We start from the raw sequence: 19,808 nt of genomic DNA, 5'->3' as shown, positions 1-19,808 counted from the left end.
ATTGCTCAACGACCAAACATATTTTTTCCACTACAAAAAATGATCCATAGTCCAGAAATAAGAACAATGAGCTGGGTGGTAGTACTGCACGTCTTTAATCCCAGCACTTGGGAGGCAGAGGCAGAAGGATCTCTCTGAGTTCGAGGCCAGCCTGGTCTACAGAGCAAGTTCTAGAACAGGCAGGGCTACACAGTGGAATTCTGTCTTTGTCTCAGAAAACTCATAACAAATAATCAAACAAACAAAAACCAAGCACATAACATATACATAGTACATCCTCAGCCTTTTGTGTGTCTGTGTGGTCTAGACCACACAATAAAGCTGTGCCCACCTTCTCTGACCATATATGGATATATACTAAAGAATAATTGACAGACTCTTGCAGAAGGTAGATTAATGGCTGTGGTTGAGACTTGCAAATGGTTAGATCAGTGCTCTCATGGGTGTTAGCTGATGGTAAAAAGCTACAGATTCTGAATCAGGAGGTCTGGGTGGAGGCCTACACAGTACAAATCTAATAAGCTTATGGAGATGCTGCTGCCAGGCCAGTAGCCCACACTTTACATGGTAACAAGACCCTATATCATAGCAGCACCATGTTCTATCCATACATCCAGAGCTACTCCTAGCAAGATCAGCTAAAAATTCTACTTCAACGTTTCCAGTGGCCATTGGCCAGTTCTAAGTTTACACGGCCCATGGACAACACTGGACAGTTACTACTTCTACCTGCCTTCAGGGATTCCATCCTCTATGGCCTTTCCTAATTCTCCACCATCCATTTCAACCTCTATGATGGCTCTTCTTCCAAAGACCCAAGTTTGGGACATTCATCACTAAGCCCTCAGCTCATCTGTCATCCATATGTACACTCACTTGCTTTCCAACCCTCTCCACTTTCAAAATCATTGCATTATATTATTTTTTCTGGAGATAATGTCTTGCTGTATCAATCAGGCAGGCTTACACTCTTGTCCTCCCACTCAAGTGTTAAACTCAGCTTTAGTTTCAGAACTTTACTAACCATAATACCACAATTCTGTATATTGTACCCTGTCTAATGCAATCCAATTCATCTAATCCAGATCTGTACTCTCAAATCTAGAAGTATATCTACCCATCAATGAAGTTCTAGAAGTCAACTCAAATGCTCAAAAATGATTTTTTTTCCTGCCACACCTCAATGTTGTCTCTTTTTGCCCAGATTTGGGGCAATTAATTAAGGAAATCTTAAGTACTAGCCATATTATATTGGAAGCTGAGGATGATGTAAGGGAACTGTGTTTATGTAGTACATTCTACCTTCTCATGTGATAAATAACCATGGTTTATAGTCAGTAATGTTAATAAGATAGATGCTCTTGGCTCTGGTGATATTTAATTTGGTACAATATGAGCTAAAAGAGGTTTGTCCAAACTTAAGTACACAAAGATGCTACTGACACTAGAAAGAGGTGCTTAAGCTTGTTGATCAGCAAAGTTCATTGCTTATTGATCACTCAATTCAAACCATCAGTTGCTGTGTCCCACAGAATATACTTGTAAGCTTATACCTTCATCCCTGAAAAGTATGGCTACCACGTATTCTCCTTGGTCTGGTGTCTTCCTATATGCTTTATAATATTATGTTCTGTTTGCAATATTTCAGCAAGTTCTGGCCATTCTGATCTGATCCTTCGAGTGACATCCCTAGTTAACACATCATAAGCATAAGCATTAACATCTTTAGATGTTAGACATGCATGAAATATTTTATCGCAGCTTCAAAGAGCAATTTCGGGCAGAAAGGTTGATTGAATAGAAATCTATATGGCTTTGTGCTAACTTTCTGAAAGAATGCAAATAATGAATCTCCATGCATTTATTACCTCTGCATCTACTTTGTAATTTGCATTGTTGTGTCCTTCTTCATCTTTAAACATGTGATTTCGGATCTTTTCCAGGGTACTTCGGATCTGGAGGAACAAAAAATAGTTAATTTTTTTATAAGGCATTTAATTCCAAATGCATTTTTCTTTCTCTATACCAGCTACAGGGCACCTTATTTACATATCTATCCTGATGTCAGATTTAAATACTAGCCTCCAACCTAAATTATATTTAGGTTAATATTGTTTAGATGAATGAAAAGAAAGTGTTTGGGTTTTATATCTCTTTTTTAGATAAATCTGAAATATGACAAAAAATTAATATTATATATTACAAAATAATTTAGTAATTAGAACTTTAAAACTGTACATTTTGTTCACTTTTACCTATAATTTACTAATTCAGTGTTTAGTAATTACTATAAGAGAATTATTACTTAGTAATCACTACAAAATGATTACTACATAGTAATTACCACAAAATAATTGCTATTAAATAATTACTACAGAAAAATCCCTAAGACGTGATCATACAAATTTATGCATGAAATTTGAGTTCCAGTCTTGCTGACCTGTGGAATTACTAAACATTGCAAGACAATTTAATTAGCTGATCTGAACAAGCTACAAACTATTAATGTCAGAATTTTTCTATCTATTCTAACAGGCAGCTTATGTGAATACCCTTTCTTAGTTCTTTTCATGGTGGATTTCTCATAAGTTGCATAATTAATGAAGTCACTTGCAGAGGAGTCACTGGCACTAGCGAGCTGGAGCTGTGCATAGTGACAAGGTGAGGAAAGAGAGTGAGAATCAGCAGGAAACACAAACATCTACTTGGGAGCACAGCATCCACATTCAGGAAACCACCAGGGAAGGTTATGAAACAGCAGGAAATCCAGCAGCGAATGGTGGGGTGTGAATTAAATGCTGATAGGTGTTCTGAACTGTCCTGGCCATTATTCAGTTCTACTGAGTGGAGAAAGTCATTGTTACTTCTCATGCAGGCACAGGTTTATATTCTAAAGAAAAATGACTAGCTATGTTCAAATCTAAGCTGTCAGCTATCCTAAACCAAGTGAGGTTTGCTCCATTCCATGGGTTGCATGGATGGGGAAACAAAGCCCACTGATCCATCCTGGTGCTCGTCACAAAAGCCACATCGAGATGTCCCCTGCCCTCATCATACCTCTTTCACGTACTCGGTTTCTTCAATAATGTGAGCTGATGAAGATCCATACGAGACAGAATCACCTTCTGTCTTAGCTCTTGGGGGAACTTCTGTGGTCACCGTGACAGTTGTCATTATGAATTCTGGTGTTAGGAAAACATAAATCAGCTCAGCAACCCGTTTCTCCATAATCAAAGTTTTAGTGTCAAATGTTTAGTATCATCTTAGACTGCACAATCTCAAGACGGGGCCTTGTTTTATTCACTTTACATGATAGCATACCATGAGGATGCTATAATAAATGACTGTGGAACTAGAAATACAGCTACAATCAAATTGTGTGTTTGTATGCCTGTATCCTGTAGAACCTCTAGAAAGGTTGTTTATCAAAAGACCCTCTAATGGAAAAAATGGAAGAAATCCAAATACACTCAAATAGGATTAGTAAGTAGGTTGCTGCTATGGAATATTCTTTATGGTATACGACTCAATTAAAAAACATAGTACAGAATGAATACACAATATCATGTTTTATTTCTTTTAAAGGTGAATGATATGAATAAAGAAAAATTTTGACTCACAGCTTTGACAAAGCAAGTTTCAGACCAGCCTGGGCTCCTGAGTGAGACCCTGACTTTATAGACACACACACACACACACACACACACACACACACACACACACACACACAGGAACACAAATACACAAGAGCGAAGGAGGAACAGACACAGTGATTGGGATTCCGACAGAGTCACAATCACATTCCTGGTGGACAGGCTGTATTCTCCGGATACCTTGTCCTCCTGCGGAGAATCTAGGGCTTTTTGGGTGATTCATGTCAAGAACACAAAGTCCATAAAGCTAAGCATGACAGGTGATCAAATACTATTTGAATAAAGTATGTTGGCCATGGTAAATGACTGTGAGCACCTGAATAATATCACACACCCTAAATCCTTGAACTCATAACTGTAGATGTAATTCTGAATGGTTTTATTAAATAAGAAACACTTATTCCTTGAGAAAAGCTTAAGAGGTCAGAGCAGTAGCTAAGAGCTGAGACTAAAATCTCCTTCTTACCACACCCTGCCACTGCTGTTCTTCCCCTGAGAAAGAGACCTACTTCCCGTGTGTCTGTCTTTTTATTGACTTTCTGGTCTGCCTTTTCATTAGTTGTAAACCCAACCACATGACCTCCTCATCACTGCCTGTCTATACAGACCTCCAGTCTCTATGGTTGGTATTGAGATTAAAGGTGTGTGTCTCCATACTGGTAGTGTCCTTGAACACACAGAGCTCTGTCTGTCATGTGATCAGTATTAAGGGCGTGTGCTATCACTGCCAGACTTCTGCTAAGTGGCTTGTTATTAGCTCTGACCCCCAGGCACTTCTATTTATTAACATGCAAATAAAATTGCATTTCAGCACAAATAAAATATCACCGTACATAACAGGTGAGAGCTCACCACTGTCACGGTCTCCATTGTCTCCCCCAGCAAGCTGCTGAGCCAACCAACGGATGGAAATGGGACAAAGGCAGAAGAAAGAAAAGAATACAGCAAGCACATGTCACATCATTAACACACTGACTATTTTTCAGTAACTAAATAGTTAATAATGGAAAGTTTTTATGGTATGTCAGCTAATAAGCTCAAAAGAATAGACAGACTTAGAAACTATAGCATTTGGAACTGCTTACCAAGGATTAGATCTAAAAGAATCCTCAAGCTCAGCTAAGAACACTGAGTAAAAACAGGCTAATGAATAACATGGGCTTCAACACTCAGGCATCCAGGTAACTAAGTCTGCTACAGATTAAGTCTTGGGGCTCGGAGATGGCTCAGTGTTACGAACACTTGCTGCTCTTGAAGAGGAGCAGCAAGATATATTGATAAAATATAGATATATTTGATTTCCAGCACTGACATCAGCCACTCACAATCACCTACAACTTCAGTTCCAGGGAATCTGATACCCTCTTCTGGCATTCCCAGACATTTGTATGCGTGTGCTATACATACACACAGGCACATATATACACATAAAATACAATTTTTAAAAAAGTAAAAAAAAAATTTAAAGAGTCTTAAGACACACACAGCCAAATACAATAGATGAATCTTGTTTGAATTTTGCCTTAAACACACTAGGCATATGTAGTTTTTGTTTCTGTTTTTGTTTTTAGATTGATTGGAAAAAGCTGATAGTGAAGAATTCTTATTACACACTGAAAAGTAGCTTATTTGGTAAAGTGTTTGCCTTACAAACATGAGGAGCTGAAATCAACCCCACTGAATCCATGGAAAAAGCCAGGCATGGTGGCACTCATTTGTAACCCCAGCATTCCAGAACCAAGAAATAAGCGGATCCCTGAAACTCACTTATCAGCCAACCTAGCCTATTTGACCAGTGTTGGGCCAAAGAAAAAGCCTGTCTCAAAAAAAATTTAAAACGTGGGCAGTATGTGAGGAATATCAGGGAGGTTATCTTCTGACCTCTACATGCATACCTGCACAAACATAAACAGGCACACACATGTACACACACACACACACACACACACACACACACTCACTGACACAAAGAACCCTTTATGTTTCTAAACTTAATGGAATGAAGACATCCTTTTAGAAAATTGTCTGTTAGTGACACTTGTTGGGATTTTTGTGGGTAAAATAATAACAATAGGACCTGCTGTGGAGGAATAAACAGTAAAGATGGAGGTCAGACAAAGACTACATTCATGTCTTATTCAAAAGTTTGGCAAACGATAGGTGACTTGAGTCTATGATGTTCTCCACACATCAGTATGTTCTAACACTGATGGCACGATTTGGAAGTTTACAGAGCCTCTAGATGATTTGGCTAGAGAAGAAGGGTCTCTGAAAGGCTGTAACCTTTCAGTACTACAGCCAGGCCTTGCTTTTGATCCAGTGTCCAGTCTCCTGGTCCTTCCTCCAAGCAAGGAACTCTACCATAGGGTCCCACCACAGAGCCACCCTCCCAAAACGGTGGGCCAAAGTAAATCTACCCTCCTTTAAGTTGGACCTCAGACACTTTGTCACAGCGATGAGAAAATTGACCAATAGAAAACAAGATGCAATCCATTCTGTGTACAAAATCGAAGTGTAGAATTATTTGACCTTCTCTACTGATTGGAAAGTTAAGACTCCCATAGTGATGTCATCTTATCCAAGATCACAGTAAAACTAACAGAGACAAAACTCAAACCCTGGTCTTTTTCACTCCAAGTGCAAGGATATTTCCACCCCATTCAGACTGTGTTCCCTAGAAAGAAACAGCAAAATGCTTAAAATCTAGCAATGACCCACGCTGCTAAAAGACAGAGAGAATTTTTATATTGGCCTGCAGCACTTTGCAAGAAGATTGCCTCTAGGGAAGCCACAAAGCCCTGAGTTTATCCTTTAATCTTCAATGAAATTGACAGGGCATGCCAAGAATTTTCCATTTTATTGCAAATCCTCTCAGAAGGCAGCAACGGTTCTCTTTGTTTCAGCAGAACTCAATTTGGCAGCATCAAGTCCGCTGTGTGGAACAACATGGAAGTACTTCCCTCTCTTGGGCCTCTGAAGTCTCTTCCAGGATTAGGGACTTGGTCCACAACAACATTTGAATGCTCAAAGAAAAATAAAACCCCTTAGAGACAATAAGCAATGTGTTCAGAAACTTGAAGAAGATGGTCAGCAAACTATACTTTTGCTTTCTGTCTGGGCCTCCTCTGCTTGCACAGCCTACAAATATTATTCTTGTATTTTTTTTAATGCTTCCAAATAATCCAAAAGTATATCATCTCATGAAATGTGAAATGCATATGAAGTTGAAATTCGTAAGCACTAAATTCAGACAAACAAATGGAGCTTGAACCTGAAACATACTCCAGTTGATGTTTTGTGCACCTGTTCCTCAGGCAGGTGGTACTGTTTTGGGGTGACTATGAAGCTTTGGACAGTGAGGTGTAGCTGGCAGACATGGGTGGCGAGAGGTGAGCCTTTGGAGGTTGTTAATCACCCCTTTCTCCCCTCCTTCTCTGTGTAGCTGGTCTGCCATGTTGTCACGAGCCTCCACATGTGCTTCTGCTGCCCTACCTTCCCACCAGGATGTACTGAAATCTCTTGGCGATGAGTCAAAGCAGACCTTCCCGCCCTAGGCTGTCTGTGGTCACAGCAGTACTAAAGTAACTAACAGTGTCCGTATACCTATATACAGAAGTTGCGCCGTAACACAGCGGTGGCTGTTTGCTGGCATACAGTCCCTGATACTTAGGCCCTACAACGGCACAGGTGAGCCTCTACCACAGAAGCAGTACACAGCAAGCAAAACTGAAGTATTTACTATCTGTCCGTTTCCAGGGAGGAAAAAAGTCTGCTGATGTTGGCATCGGGGCATGGCAGGGAGTAGGGACGGTGGAGTGGGTGATTGGAGGCAAGCAAAGCCATCCCCCAGCTGGGGATGTTTTCTCCACTGCAACTCGCTTCTCCACAGCCTTACTGGACCGAGGTACTTTCACTTTCCTTTTTCACATGGTATGCGTTGTGTGCATGCATTTCATCACTAAACTCGAATCTTCAGGGGGAAAAAAACAGTCCCCTGCTTTCTTTGTCTTTCCCAGTTTCACAAGCACATTGGGCCCATGTCATAGATCCTAAAATACGTTTTCTTCTCTGACTTTCATGCCTAATAACAAGGGCATCTCCTCCTTCATCCCTGAAAAGTCACCCTCAATTACGTTCTCTCAAAAACACCATCCTCCCTACCACTAGTTGTAAAAAGTTACATGCAATTTTAGCCTGAATTTATATATAAATGCAAAATAAGGGGGACGATCCCCCAAAATGCAAAATGGGTTATTCTTATTGGCTGGTTGCAAGGAGGCACTCAATGGACCAATGGACTGCAAATGCCAATGCTACTGCACTCTTGTTCTCTATTCCTAATAACCTCCAAAGACGAGCCATCCATAACAGGGGAGAGAAGTCAGACCCCTGTGGTTTGAGAGCTTTACATCCAATGGTATCTGTATGAAATTAAATTCCATTTCTCTTTGGTTCAGAAAACTTTTGTGCCTAGAGTCCCTGAGTGGAATAAAGAAATCCTAGATAGAGGTGCGTGTGGTGTGGGGGGGGGGGGAGGGGGGCAGGCAGCAAAGTCCAACCAGCCATATGGCATTATCATCCTGGGGAAAATCCATGTTAGCATTTTATTTCAGCCAGAAGTAGATTAGACAGATAAAATGTTCAAAATAAAACACAATCAGTTAATTAAAGCGAGGAAAGGCTTTATTTGTTTTATGCTAGGATGGATTGAAGACAGCTTCCATGTGGCACCGTGCCAAGAGGAGGTATTTCCTATATCAGGCCTTGTAAACAAGGCAGCAGGGGGTGCTGGGATGGCCCCTCATCTTCAGCCAAGGCAGCTTTGCTTTGTCTTACCACACAGCGTCATCCCTAGAGCTTTCAGTGAATAAAAAGGGTTCTGTAGCTAAAAAGTTTGGAGGGAGCTCTCCTAGCTTCGTGGCCCCTTGGATACATCACCACCCAGGAGACAGTCAGCATGGGTGCTCCCCCATCGTTCAGTGCCTCAGTTTCTTTTATAGTAAAATTCAGGAAATATTAACTATTAATAATAAAAATCAACAGGGGGCGGTTTGTGAGTTAATATTTGTCAAGCACTAAGCACACATAATACATAATGAATGATTTGCACATGTTTGTCATATGAGTAAATAAAATATGAGACAATTATCCATAATTAAAGCTGAAGAGCAGGCTGAGTGGTTTTTTTCCCCCCATTGGGGAAAAAAAATCAGGTAATAATTTGAAATAGTCTGCACTCTGAGCTGGGCTACAAAGGGAAGTTTGCTTGAGGGGCATTTTGAAATCAGCAAATTATATCAGTCATTCCTTATTGCTAAAGCATCAGTAGTTTGTCAACATATCCAAATGATGATGTTAGCAATAGTTTACAGTCTATACAGCTATGCAGACATATTGTGGTACATTGTTTTCTGTGAGATAAACCAATACACCACTGGACCTGAATGATATAATTAAACCCACTTCACTGTTCAAAGACATGAGAAGACCTAAGGGAGTATGAAGTAAGTTCATATAAGGCTTTGCTACCCATCTATCTGTGACCCTCCTCCAAATTTACAGGCTGAAGTCCTAGCCCCCAGGATCTCAAAACAGGACTTTCTTTGAAATAGGGTAACTGCATGTATAGTAAGAGTAAGTAAAAATGATGTGCCACAGTAGCAGTGTGACCTCCATTCCAACTGCAGACACCTTTATGTATAAGGGGGGTTTGGAGATGGACTCATTAGAACAAGGCCATGTGGAGATGAAGGCACACATGGAGTGATGTTTCAAGGATTTGCTTCAGACCTCTAGCAGCCTGGAGGGAAGCCTGCAACAGACTCTTTTCCGTGTTCCCAAACAGATCTAACTTGCAAATGCCTGGATCTTAGACTTCCAAACTTCAGAACTCCAAAACGGCAAACCTCTGTTTAAGCCACTCAGCTGGTGGTTGTAGATTAGAGCTGCTGCTGTAGGGATCCAAGACAGGGCTACTTGTTGTCAAGAAACATTAGCAAAGACATTTCCTTTCTTTCCCTGGTGGTTCATCCTTTCTTGCAGTAGAGATTTCCTGAACGTTGCTGCGGAAGGAGCTGTGTCTACAGGTTCAGTCTCTGAAAAGACTGCTACATAGAACTTTGAGTTCAGCAAGGGAGGCAGAGAGGAATACATAAATACGTGTGTTGGGGGGGCAGCGTAAAGAATAAAGCGGACTGGGGGAGCAGGATGAAAGAAAGTGCTGCTAGGGATAAACACAAAGGAAGCCAACTCAGGGAGGTCCCACTGGAGAAAAATCTGGAACAGAGTAAAACCTGTGGCTACCTGGAAAAGCAGATTCCAGGTGGGAGCAGGAGGAGGGGCAAAGTGGATTTGCTTGAGTTCGTTCTGAGGGCACCATGGCAGACAGCACAGAGCAGCGGGCACTGGCTACCCAGAACATGATGTGCCCCCCAGATTGATGGAATCATCATTTACATTCGGCCCTAGTCTTGAAAGAAAAATCCCCTCACAAATCCACCAAGGAAGAAGCAAAGTGGTGGTGGCCATTGGCCTTCCAGGAAGAGCCCCACCTGCTCTTCCTTAGTTGTAATCTTACAGAATTAGCCTCACAGGGACCCTCCCACCTTACGAACCTGGTTTTTCAACTTCCCCACCAATTCTGGAGGCAAGTACACATCCTTACAGCAGATTCTTACTGGCAACGTCATTCAGGCAATTACAGTGTTCTGTAAGCAGGAGCCCCTGACTGGTTTTGCCACATTTTCTGCGTTTTCAGGTTTCAGAATTTTGGCCCTGAACTAACAACATTGTTTGTTTTTGATCACTAGGATAGATGTATGCTTTGATACCAGCTCAACTGTAAAAGTTAGTTAGTAGAAAAGTCCCACAGGATGAGCAGGTTGTGAGAGGAAGGAGCCATGCATCTCTGAGCCTTGGAAAGAATTTTATGCCTAAAATATTAAGTAGCACACCTGTTCTGTGACATTACACAACACAATGGTGACATTCAGTGTCTGGTTGTAAGCCTGGGTGACAGGTTTTATACCTGAAAATGAAGCACAGCCCAAGGCATGCATGTAACACAGAACCTAAGCTCTGCTTCCAAGCCTTCCGCTATGATATTCTTAGGAAGGGTTAATTCTGTTCATCCATGTGTTTATTCTTCAGTACACACACACACACACACACACACACACACACACACACACACACACACACACACGCGCGTGTGTGTGTGTGTGTGTGTGTGTGTGTGTGTGTATTATGCATAAGACCTAGAGAAAATTCCTAGATATAAAATATAAGGTATTTCTTTGGAAGAGAACTATCACTGCAAGTACAATATATTATATAATATGTCTGGTCATAGGAATTGCTTGCCGTTGTATTTGCAGACCCCTCCCAGCTTCAGCCTTTCTGCCCCGCCCCAGTGTTCCACTTGTGTTTATCTATAATCCATTATCCTCCCTCCCTTAATTTGCCCCTTTCCCACACAAAAGTTCCCTTTTCTAGTTTCCTGGCCTCCATTTGGCCTCCAGGTTAAATACCCACAACAAATTAGAATCCATATGTGGGAGAAAATATAAAACATTCGTTCTTCCAAACCTGAGTAACCTCCTTCAAAACAATTTTTTCAGGTCCATCCGTCTGTTTGCAGACTTCACTTTTCTTTGTAGCCGACTAATACTGTGTTTATGTATAAACCACTCTTTGACCCATCCGCCTGTTGATGAACATCTAGTTGGTTCCATTTCCGAGCGATTGTGAATACAACAGCGATGGACATGGGATGAAGCATATCTGTAGCAGGTTACGAAGTCTGCTGGGTACATAGCCAAGGTTGGTATCACTAGGCCACATGGCTGTTCTCGTTCTTGGTTTCTGAGACACCTCCAGATTGATTTCCAAAGTGACTGCACTAATTCATGGTCCCACCAACACCACATGAGTTCCCCTTTCCCCTGCCTCCACACCAGCACTTGCTGACACTTGTTCTCCCGATGACGGCCATTCCAACTTGAGGGAAGAAGAATTCCAGAGCAGTTTTACTTTTCTGTTCCCTGATGGCTGAGGATACTGAGAACTCTTAGTGTGTCCTTGCCATTTGCATTTACATTTCTTCTCTTGAGAAGTTTTTGTTCAGTTCCACAGCCCATTTCTTCTCCTTCTTCTTTCTTCTTCTTCTTCTTCTTCTTCTTCTTCTTCTTCTTCTTCTTCTTCTTCTTCTTCTTCTTCTTCTTCTTCTTCTTCTCTTTCTCCTCCTCCTCCTCTTCTTCTCCTTCTCCTCCTCCTCCTCTTCTTCTCTCTCTCTCCCTCTCTTTCTCCTTTACTTTCTGACAGCAGTTTCCCCTCCCTCCTCTCCTCCCTATCTCTCCCAAACCTCCCTATCCCCTCCCCCATCCAGTCCTCCATTTCTATTCAGAAAGGGCAGGCTTCCCATGGATATCAACAAAACATGACATTTCGAGTCTAAGTAAGACTAAGCACCTCCCCTTGTATTAAGACACAGCCCATTTTTAATTGGATTATTTTTGTTCAGTACAGGGAAAAGCAGGAAAGAGGAGGGTTAACTGAAGGAAGGTGGTGTGAAAAGCCACACAGAAGTTACTATCTCACAACCCAACCCGAAAACACCAGCTGAAGGGATGGTAGAAGACACGTGAAATGAAAGAACAGGGGGGAATACCAAGAGCTATAGAATTATGTTGTAGAATATTATTTTAAGGTGTGTTACTTTTGTTTGTGTTGCATTTGTTTAACTCTGTGAAGCTGTGTTACTGTGCCAGTGTAAAACACATGATGGTCTAGTAAAGAGCTGAACAGCCAATAGCAAGGCAGGAAAAAGGATAGGTGGGGCTGGCAGGCGGAGAGAATAGATAGAGGGAGAAATCTGGGGGGAAAGAGCTAGCTAGGAGCCAGAAAAGGAGGAGGACTCCAGGACTCAACCACTGAGCTACACAGCCAGCCATGGAATAGAGTAAGATTTACAGAAGTAAGAGAACTGGAAAAGCTCAGAGGCAAAAGATAGATGGGATAAGTTAAGATAAGCTGGCAAGAAACTAAGCCAAACTATGGCCTGGCATTCATAAGTAAGATAAGCCTCTATGTGTGGTTTATTTGGAAGCTGGGTGGCGCCCCCCCTCCCAAAAAAAAGAGTAAAAAAACCCACAACAGGATTAAGCAAGAATGGAAGCTGGAGAATGGAGGGAAGGGGGGAGTGGAAAGTGAGTTAACCAAAAGTGAGGATGTATGAAAACCCTGCACTCAGGAAACTAATTTCAAAACACAACTTTAAAAAAAAAATTAAGCCGGGCGGTGGTGGCGCACGCCTTTAATCCCAGCACTTGGGAGGCAGAGCCAGGCGGATCTCTGTGAGTTCGAGGCCAGCCTGGGCTACCAAGTGAGATCCAGGAAAGGCGCAAAGCTACACAAGAGAAACCCTGTCTCGGAAAACCAAAAAAAAAAAAAAAATTAAACAAAAAGATTTTGAATGGAATTAGCATTGGTATTGGTCAGGGAGACCCCAGGGATCTCCAAAACAAGACAGGCTATTGCCATTTGTCATTACCCTTCGTAACCCATCATAACTGCATGGTAAGGCCCAATTGCTGAACGCACCACACACTTGACTTCTGAACACAGAGAAATAAGTAATCAATCTTAAACCAGCCAGGACACCTCCCACCTCTTGCTTTCATAGAGCCAGAAGGTGCTATGTAGGCTACAGGAAAAAAGAAGACAGCAGTAGTCTTGCTCAGGGCTGGATCCTGCATGGTGCAATGACCAACCCACCAGGCAATGAGCTCACTGGTGGAATAGTGGCCTGACAGTTAGGGGGTAAAGAACTGCTCCACAGGATGGAATTTCATACCTTGTTCTGTATAGTCCTGGTCAAATGCCCATGGATACAGATCTACGGCTTCTGGTCTGGGAGTGCAGGAAAGGCTGACTATGAAAAGGCTATGGAAAACAGGGGTCAAAGTCACGACAAAACTGTTTCACATTGTGCTGTGACGTGCTGTGATAACAGAGACAAGAAGAGCCTTCTAAGAGGATCAAGACAGTTCATCACCGATTTTCCCTGGCTACCCACTGGACACACTGACCAGGGAAGCAGTGAGGTGATTTTCACTCTTCCTCCTCTCCTCCAAATTCAGTCCCCCAGTCTCATCCCCAGCTCTGTAGCATACTGCCTGCTGAGGCCTCCCCTTCGCAGCACTCATTGCCAGAGGATCACACTATAGCCCTTCTCGCCACCCCATCCCTTTGTCTCAACTCCCACTGACATTCCTGGAAACCCTCTGGTCCAATTCAGCCAGGAAACCATGTAATCAATCCCTGGATCACCCCATCTCATCCCAAGCTCTGAAACAGACCACCTACGTGGCCTCTCCTCCCTCTCTGTCCCCACTCCAGGGGTCTACCCAGATTCCAGTGGCCAACTCTGATTTTCTCCCTCCAGAGGATCCCCTCAGCCCCCTTCTAGCCCATCCATTCTTGAGTGTCAGCTCCCAATACCCAGAAAGACTTTATATCCCATACTCCCAGTAGCCACCACTTGGCAGTATCACAGAAGCATTCCCCACCAGGGAACCCACAGCTCCACACTCTCCTAAGAACAAGAGAAGGCAAAAGAAAACAAGGAACCAAATACCCACCCAACAAAAACAAGACCAGGTATCGGCACCTAGAATTACAATCATCCTAAACCCAGATGACTAGACATCAGCCTAAAAACGCAAATAACAGCCAGGACAATATGTCTCCACTGGAGTCCAGCAACCCTACTACAGTAGCCACGCCCCCTCCCCCAAATGCTCAACGATCTCTTTGGAAGAGGAGGTGGAAAGAGTATAAGAGCCCGAGGGCATGGAGGACACCAAGGAAACAAGGCCTTCTGGACACAGCACACCTATGAACTCACAGAGGCTGTGGCATCATGAACAGGGCCTGCACTCATCTGCCTCTGATGGGCTCCTAGAAATAAGAGAGGTAGATGGACACCGATTTCCATCCATAACCCAAAAGCTATCTCTATTTGATAATCACTTGCAAATGAAAAATTAGTTTTCTCTAGGGGAGTCTCATGGGTAAACAAACCACTCTTAAGTAAGTCCCATGCCCAGCAGCAGATGGCTAGAAAACTAACTCAGTGGCATCTTTGGAGGTTATTTATCTCATAATGTTTTATCAGGGCTTTTTGTCTTTTTTAACCCTACAGGTCCTTTGCATATATATTATGACTTCCACTTTTGTGTTTTTATGGGATTCCTATGTGTATGAACATGTGCATCTCTGTGTTTATTTGTGTGTCTTGTACTTTTTCTTCTGTTTTTATTTTATTTTCCTTTCTTTCAGTATTATTTCTTAGGTGCCTGTTTGTTTTCTAAAGAGAAACAAAAGGGTGTGGATCCGGATGGGATGACGAGGAGGAGGAACTGGGATGGGATGACGGGGAGGAGGAACTGGGATGGGATGACGGGGAGGAGGAACTGGGATGGGATGACGGGGAGGAGGAACTGGGAGGCATAGGGAGGGGAAATTGTAATCAGAATATATTGTTTGAGAAATATCTATTTTCAATATAAGGGAAAAAAATAAAGTTAATCATGAGCACCAGGTACTAACATAAAAGAGCAGGAAGAAATACGTAAGAAATAGATGAGTATTTGCAACACGATCTAAATTTGACTCATGAACCTTCAACTCCTCTTGCAGCACTAAAATACCTGACCCTTCTGAATGGTTTTCTGGAGTCCCTTTACATGCAGATTATTGAAGCAATGACTACGAAATCTGTTCAGAGCCTGAAGCAGCCAAGACCGTTCTTTCTGCTACCATTTCTGATCCTTTCTGTACAATGAAGATGCCTGGTTCTCCCAAAACACCATTCTTATAGACTCAAGTGATAATAGAAAGATACTAGAGAGGGGCAGATAGATGCCTGGTGTTGACAGGATGGACTACCTTCTGTCAATCTTAACAACATAGATGAACTCAAGGAAAATAATCAGAAGGCACTCACAGCTCAATGTCTATGGAGTTCTTCCTCTTGGTGGAGCCACACAGCATGAGAGACGCTTCCACACTAATTCCTGAAGTGTGTGGCGGGGGAAAGGATGGAGATGGAATCCTGGATGGGGAGCAAACTACTTAGGGGGGATTTGGAATGAGATTGCCACTGCAAAGCTTTTCCAGAGCTTCTGTTTTGTGGTACTGGAAACCTTTATCAAGGTGGGAAAAACAAAAGGTCTGGCTAGGCTCGAACAGTCATAGTCTCTCACAGGACCTTCAGAAGGCTCCTTTGACGTTTCAAACAGGAAAGTCGAGCTGTATGTGAGAACATATTCAATACAGAAAATAATATTATTTGATTCAAGTTATCTTGTCCTCAAATTAGGCTTTCTTAAAAATTTCTTGCATTCTAAGTCCCCCCCCCAAAAAAAAAGAAGACCTCATGCTATCTTACTGTTCATGTTTTCTACAGTGGGAACTTTGAGCAGTGACAGAAAGGCACTCATGGAGACATTGTCTTCTCCCTGGATCTCAGAACCCGGGGACTCTTTACAAGAGTTTCAGCTCAAGGACAGAAAAGCCTTAATCATCATGCATTACCCTCCTCCAAAGGCGTCCCTTGTCAAAGTACACAGCAAGGTAAATGGGGGCCTAGAGAGCAATCAGTTTCCTGAATCCTAAGTTATTTCCAAAAGCCACTCACTGCTTTTGCAACACTGGGACAAGATTACTTGATTTCCTAGACAGTTTCAGACAGAAAATTCCACTGTTTAACAGGAATGAGATGATATATTTGTAATGTTGATATCAAAAACTGCCTGGGGATGTAGCTCAGCTGGTACCTGTGTTTTCCAAGTGTGCACTAGGTCCTGAGTTTGATCCCCTGCACTGCAGGAAATCAGATATGTTTCAGAGTATTTTGATTTCACCTCCAACAAACTTGTTTTCAAGGAAACCAAATAAAGGCAAGAATAACTTGAACATATCTGATTTGCCCGCTATGGGAAATTGCAATAATTGTTGCTATGTTCTTTCTAATTTAAAGGGGAAATAATTGTGTGAATAAGTTTTTCTTAAATTTAAAAATTTTTGCTCACATTTCTCTCCAGAATCACTGCTACCCAACGCAACACATTTAATCTTTAGTTATTCTTTAAGACACTGACATTTGACATTTTAGGCTCAATAGTTCCATGTTAGTAGTATTAAACCAAGAATCCATAGTTCCTAAGTTTTCCCCAAATCTACAGAAAATAAAACAGCACTGGCCAAAATAGCATGGAGTTCTCTACATTGTAGATTTAGTTATAAGTGAGGAAAACTTCTTTCAGAAGGAAGTTTCTCATATCCATGTCAAAATTGACAGGCTGCTGTTGGTATTCTTCCTGATATCTGATCGTACAATGCCCTGGAGGGATCCATTGTTGTATAACCAGACAGGAATGTGTCTTCCTGTGCCTTCAACATGGAATATGGTGCCAGGCAGGAACACCATGCTGACCTAAAGAATGTGTGGTCTGCTCCACAAACTCAGAATTGCTTCAAGTATTTTCTAAAGCTGAATGTAAATAAACAAGCCTACTAACGTTTGTTTCCCAAACCCATGTAGAGGGCAGATTTCGTGCTTCACAAAATGTAAGTTTATTTGAACATGTTATAAATTAATCAAACACAAGATACTGTTGGGTGACTACAACCTGAATCAATCCACGAGTCGTTTGTAGCGCATGTTTGTTGATTTGAAATGCTTCAATCAACAAATGGTCATCTAAATTGGATGCACCTGTCTCAGTTCAAAATACATGAACCTACAAGTTTAATCACTTTTCAATTCTCTTCAACATCTTTTCTCTCATCAGCAATTTTCTGAAGTAAATATTTTTACAGCTTCGGTCAAATCTAACTTACATTTTTTTAAAAGCATTTTGGCCAAAAGGTCCATTACACCCCAAGTCCACTGTTGGAGCACATTTGAAATAGCCAAGCTCAAAAAATGATATTATGTGGATATTTATTCGGGTTGTGGCTCCTATTAGTAAGTCTTGAACAGTGCCTGTGTTTATTTCAAAGTCTCTTTCTGGTTAGGACAGAGGATCAATTTATTTTGAAATGAACAAATTACGAATCTTAAGACCTTGTCTGTCTGTGTGGGTCCTAGGACATGCGGCCTCTTTTCATTATTTCTGGAGTTGAGCAGACTGCCTGAGTTGTTCTTATCTGCCTGAGACACAAGGCATGGTCTCTCTCCCCTCTCCCTTCCCTTCCCCCTCCCTCTGCATGGAGAGACAGAGGGAGAGGGGCACCTCAGAACCACAGAAGAAGAGCACCAATTGTGCGCGGTCACCTGACACTCCGGCCCAGCTCAAGTTTCTGGAAAACCAGTCTTCAGTAGAGCTGAATATTTAATGGCACAGGGGTAACATCGGGAGGCTACACCACCTTTTGTCATTCCTCAACTTTCTGTTCGCCAAAGTATCATCTAATTCAGCTAACCTTTATATAGCACAAACGGAAGGGGGCAGGAGGCTCGATCCTTCGAGTAAAACAGCTGTGAGGTGACTGACGGCGGAACATTATTATGTCCTGGGGCTGGAGGCATGCGCTATGCTCTGAAGTTTATGTTCACTTTTTTTTTTTTTTTCCTCCTGAAAGAGGCTGAAAATTCACAACCACGGTGATCCTAGCACCCGAACTGCCTCTGTAGGTGATTTTGCTCGCTGGCAACGCTGCCCGGGCCCGTCTAAAATCTAGACCGAACGGCAGGAAACTGCTCAGCAGTGGGCTGTCCCCTTGCTGCACCTGCAGCTTCGCGCTAACAGCTGATAGATACCTTTGCTCATCTCTGCTGCTAAAAATCGCGGAAGCAGAAACGGCCGCGCCAGTGGAATCAGCGTTTTCTACAGGATCGCTGAAACAGGCAGGCAGCCCGTGTCTCCGGAGTTCTGACTAAGGGACTGACTAACAACACCCTAAATAAACAAGCAGGTGTGTGTGCCCTGGGGTGGATTCCTTTGTAGGAGAAAGGCAACTTTCTCTCTCCCTTGAAACTTCGGGCCAGGGAATTCGAGCGCCCAGAACTGAGGTTCCAAGAAACACCCTCCTCACCTCTTCAAGACCTCTTCCTTCCTTTCCAGGAACCGTCCCAGGGCTCAAAGCTCCACTGGGTGACCCGCTCCAAGGTCACCTGGCGTGTCCCCCCCCCACACACACACACACCTGGCGCGCCTCTGGTGCGGCCACAGCTGTATGGGGCTCGCCTACCTTGGAAGGCGCTCAGTGCACGGCCCCGCCTGCTGCAGCTCGGGGAGATCCGGGATGAGCCCAAGGTCGGTCCCCAGCTGGTGCAGTTTGGCGACTGTGGGCAGCTAGTGCTCAGTTAGGTAGGGCGTCCAGGGCAGAGTCCGGTGCCGGGCGGGCCCCGTGGGAGGAGCCTCTGCTCTCCAAAGCCTGGGACGTGCGGACCACGCCCTAAGGGGCCTGTCCCAAGAGAGAGGCCCTAGAGGAGGGGCCCTAGCTGATGAAGAACTATTTGCACCTAAGTACACAAACTCATTTCGTGTGTGTGGTGTGTGTGTGTGTGTGTGTGTGTGTGTGTGTGTGTGTGTGTGTGTGTGTGTGTTTTAATAAAACTTTATTTGGGGATGATCTGAAACCGAACAGTTGAAAAATCAGGAGGAAAAATTCCCTTGACCCCTCAGCCAGTGCCTCCAAGGTACACACTTTCACAGAGGTGGGTGTGTCGAATCTGTGAAGCTAACAATGCCCATTACTAGTAACAAACCTCAAACTTTCTGCAAATGTCACTAGTTTTTTAGCTAATACCTTTTACCCCCACCCCCAAGATCCCATTCAAAATGCTACATGGCATTAGTATAGGTCACCTTGACTCCGCTGGTCTGTGACAGTTTCTTAGTCCTTCCTTGTTTCGAAGAGCTTTGGCGATTTGAGGTACACCAGTGAGGTTTATGTAAGTATCCCACCTGTCCGTCAGGTGTCTTTCACACGTGGCTATGTGTGTACGAGGAAGAAAACCACAGGGACCAGTCCCCTCTCGTGGTCAAGATGATGGCAACAGGACATCACTGGCAATGTTGACCTTGATTCCGTGATTAAAGTCAAGGCTAGGCTAGGTGTCTCCGCTGAGTTACCATTTTTCTC

At 42.9% G+C, this 19,808-nt stretch overlaps 1 protein-coding gene across 7 annotated transcripts in view; it reads right to left on the bottom strand.

Moving 5' to 3' along the window:
• The window catches only part of Ccdc68 (coiled-coil domain containing 68), a 58,795-nt gene extending 39,720 nt beyond the window's left edge, over positions 1-19,075 (bottom strand). For 2 of the 7 annotated variants that reach the window (XR_013046164.1, XR_013046165.1), the window contains exons 1-3: positions 18,912-19,074; positions 3,058-3,182; positions 1,869-1,955 (exon numbers count right to left, since the gene is read on the bottom strand). Coding sequence is in view for 5 of the 7 variants with exons in the window: in XM_076555450.1 (XP_076411565.1) it covers positions 1,869-1,955; positions 3,058-3,174 (204 nt within the window). In the remaining 2 variants the exon portion in view is untranslated. Of the gene's footprint in view, positions 1-1,868; positions 1,956-3,057; positions 3,183-18,755 lie in introns of all 7 variants that reach the window. The other 5 variants (XM_076555452.1, XM_076555453.1, XM_076555450.1 and 2 more) reach the window with 4 other exon arrangements.
• Positions 19,076-19,808: the final 733 nt, after the last annotated feature.

The sequence above is a fragment of the Peromyscus maniculatus genome, chromosome 19 (assembly GCF_049852395.1).
Source record: "Peromyscus maniculatus bairdii isolate BWxNUB_F1_BW_parent chromosome 19, HU_Pman_BW_mat_3.1, whole genome shotgun sequence".
NCBI lineage: Eukaryota > Metazoa > Chordata > Mammalia > Rodentia > Cricetidae > Peromyscus > Peromyscus maniculatus.
This window is presented reverse-complemented; position numbering and strand designations above follow the sequence as displayed.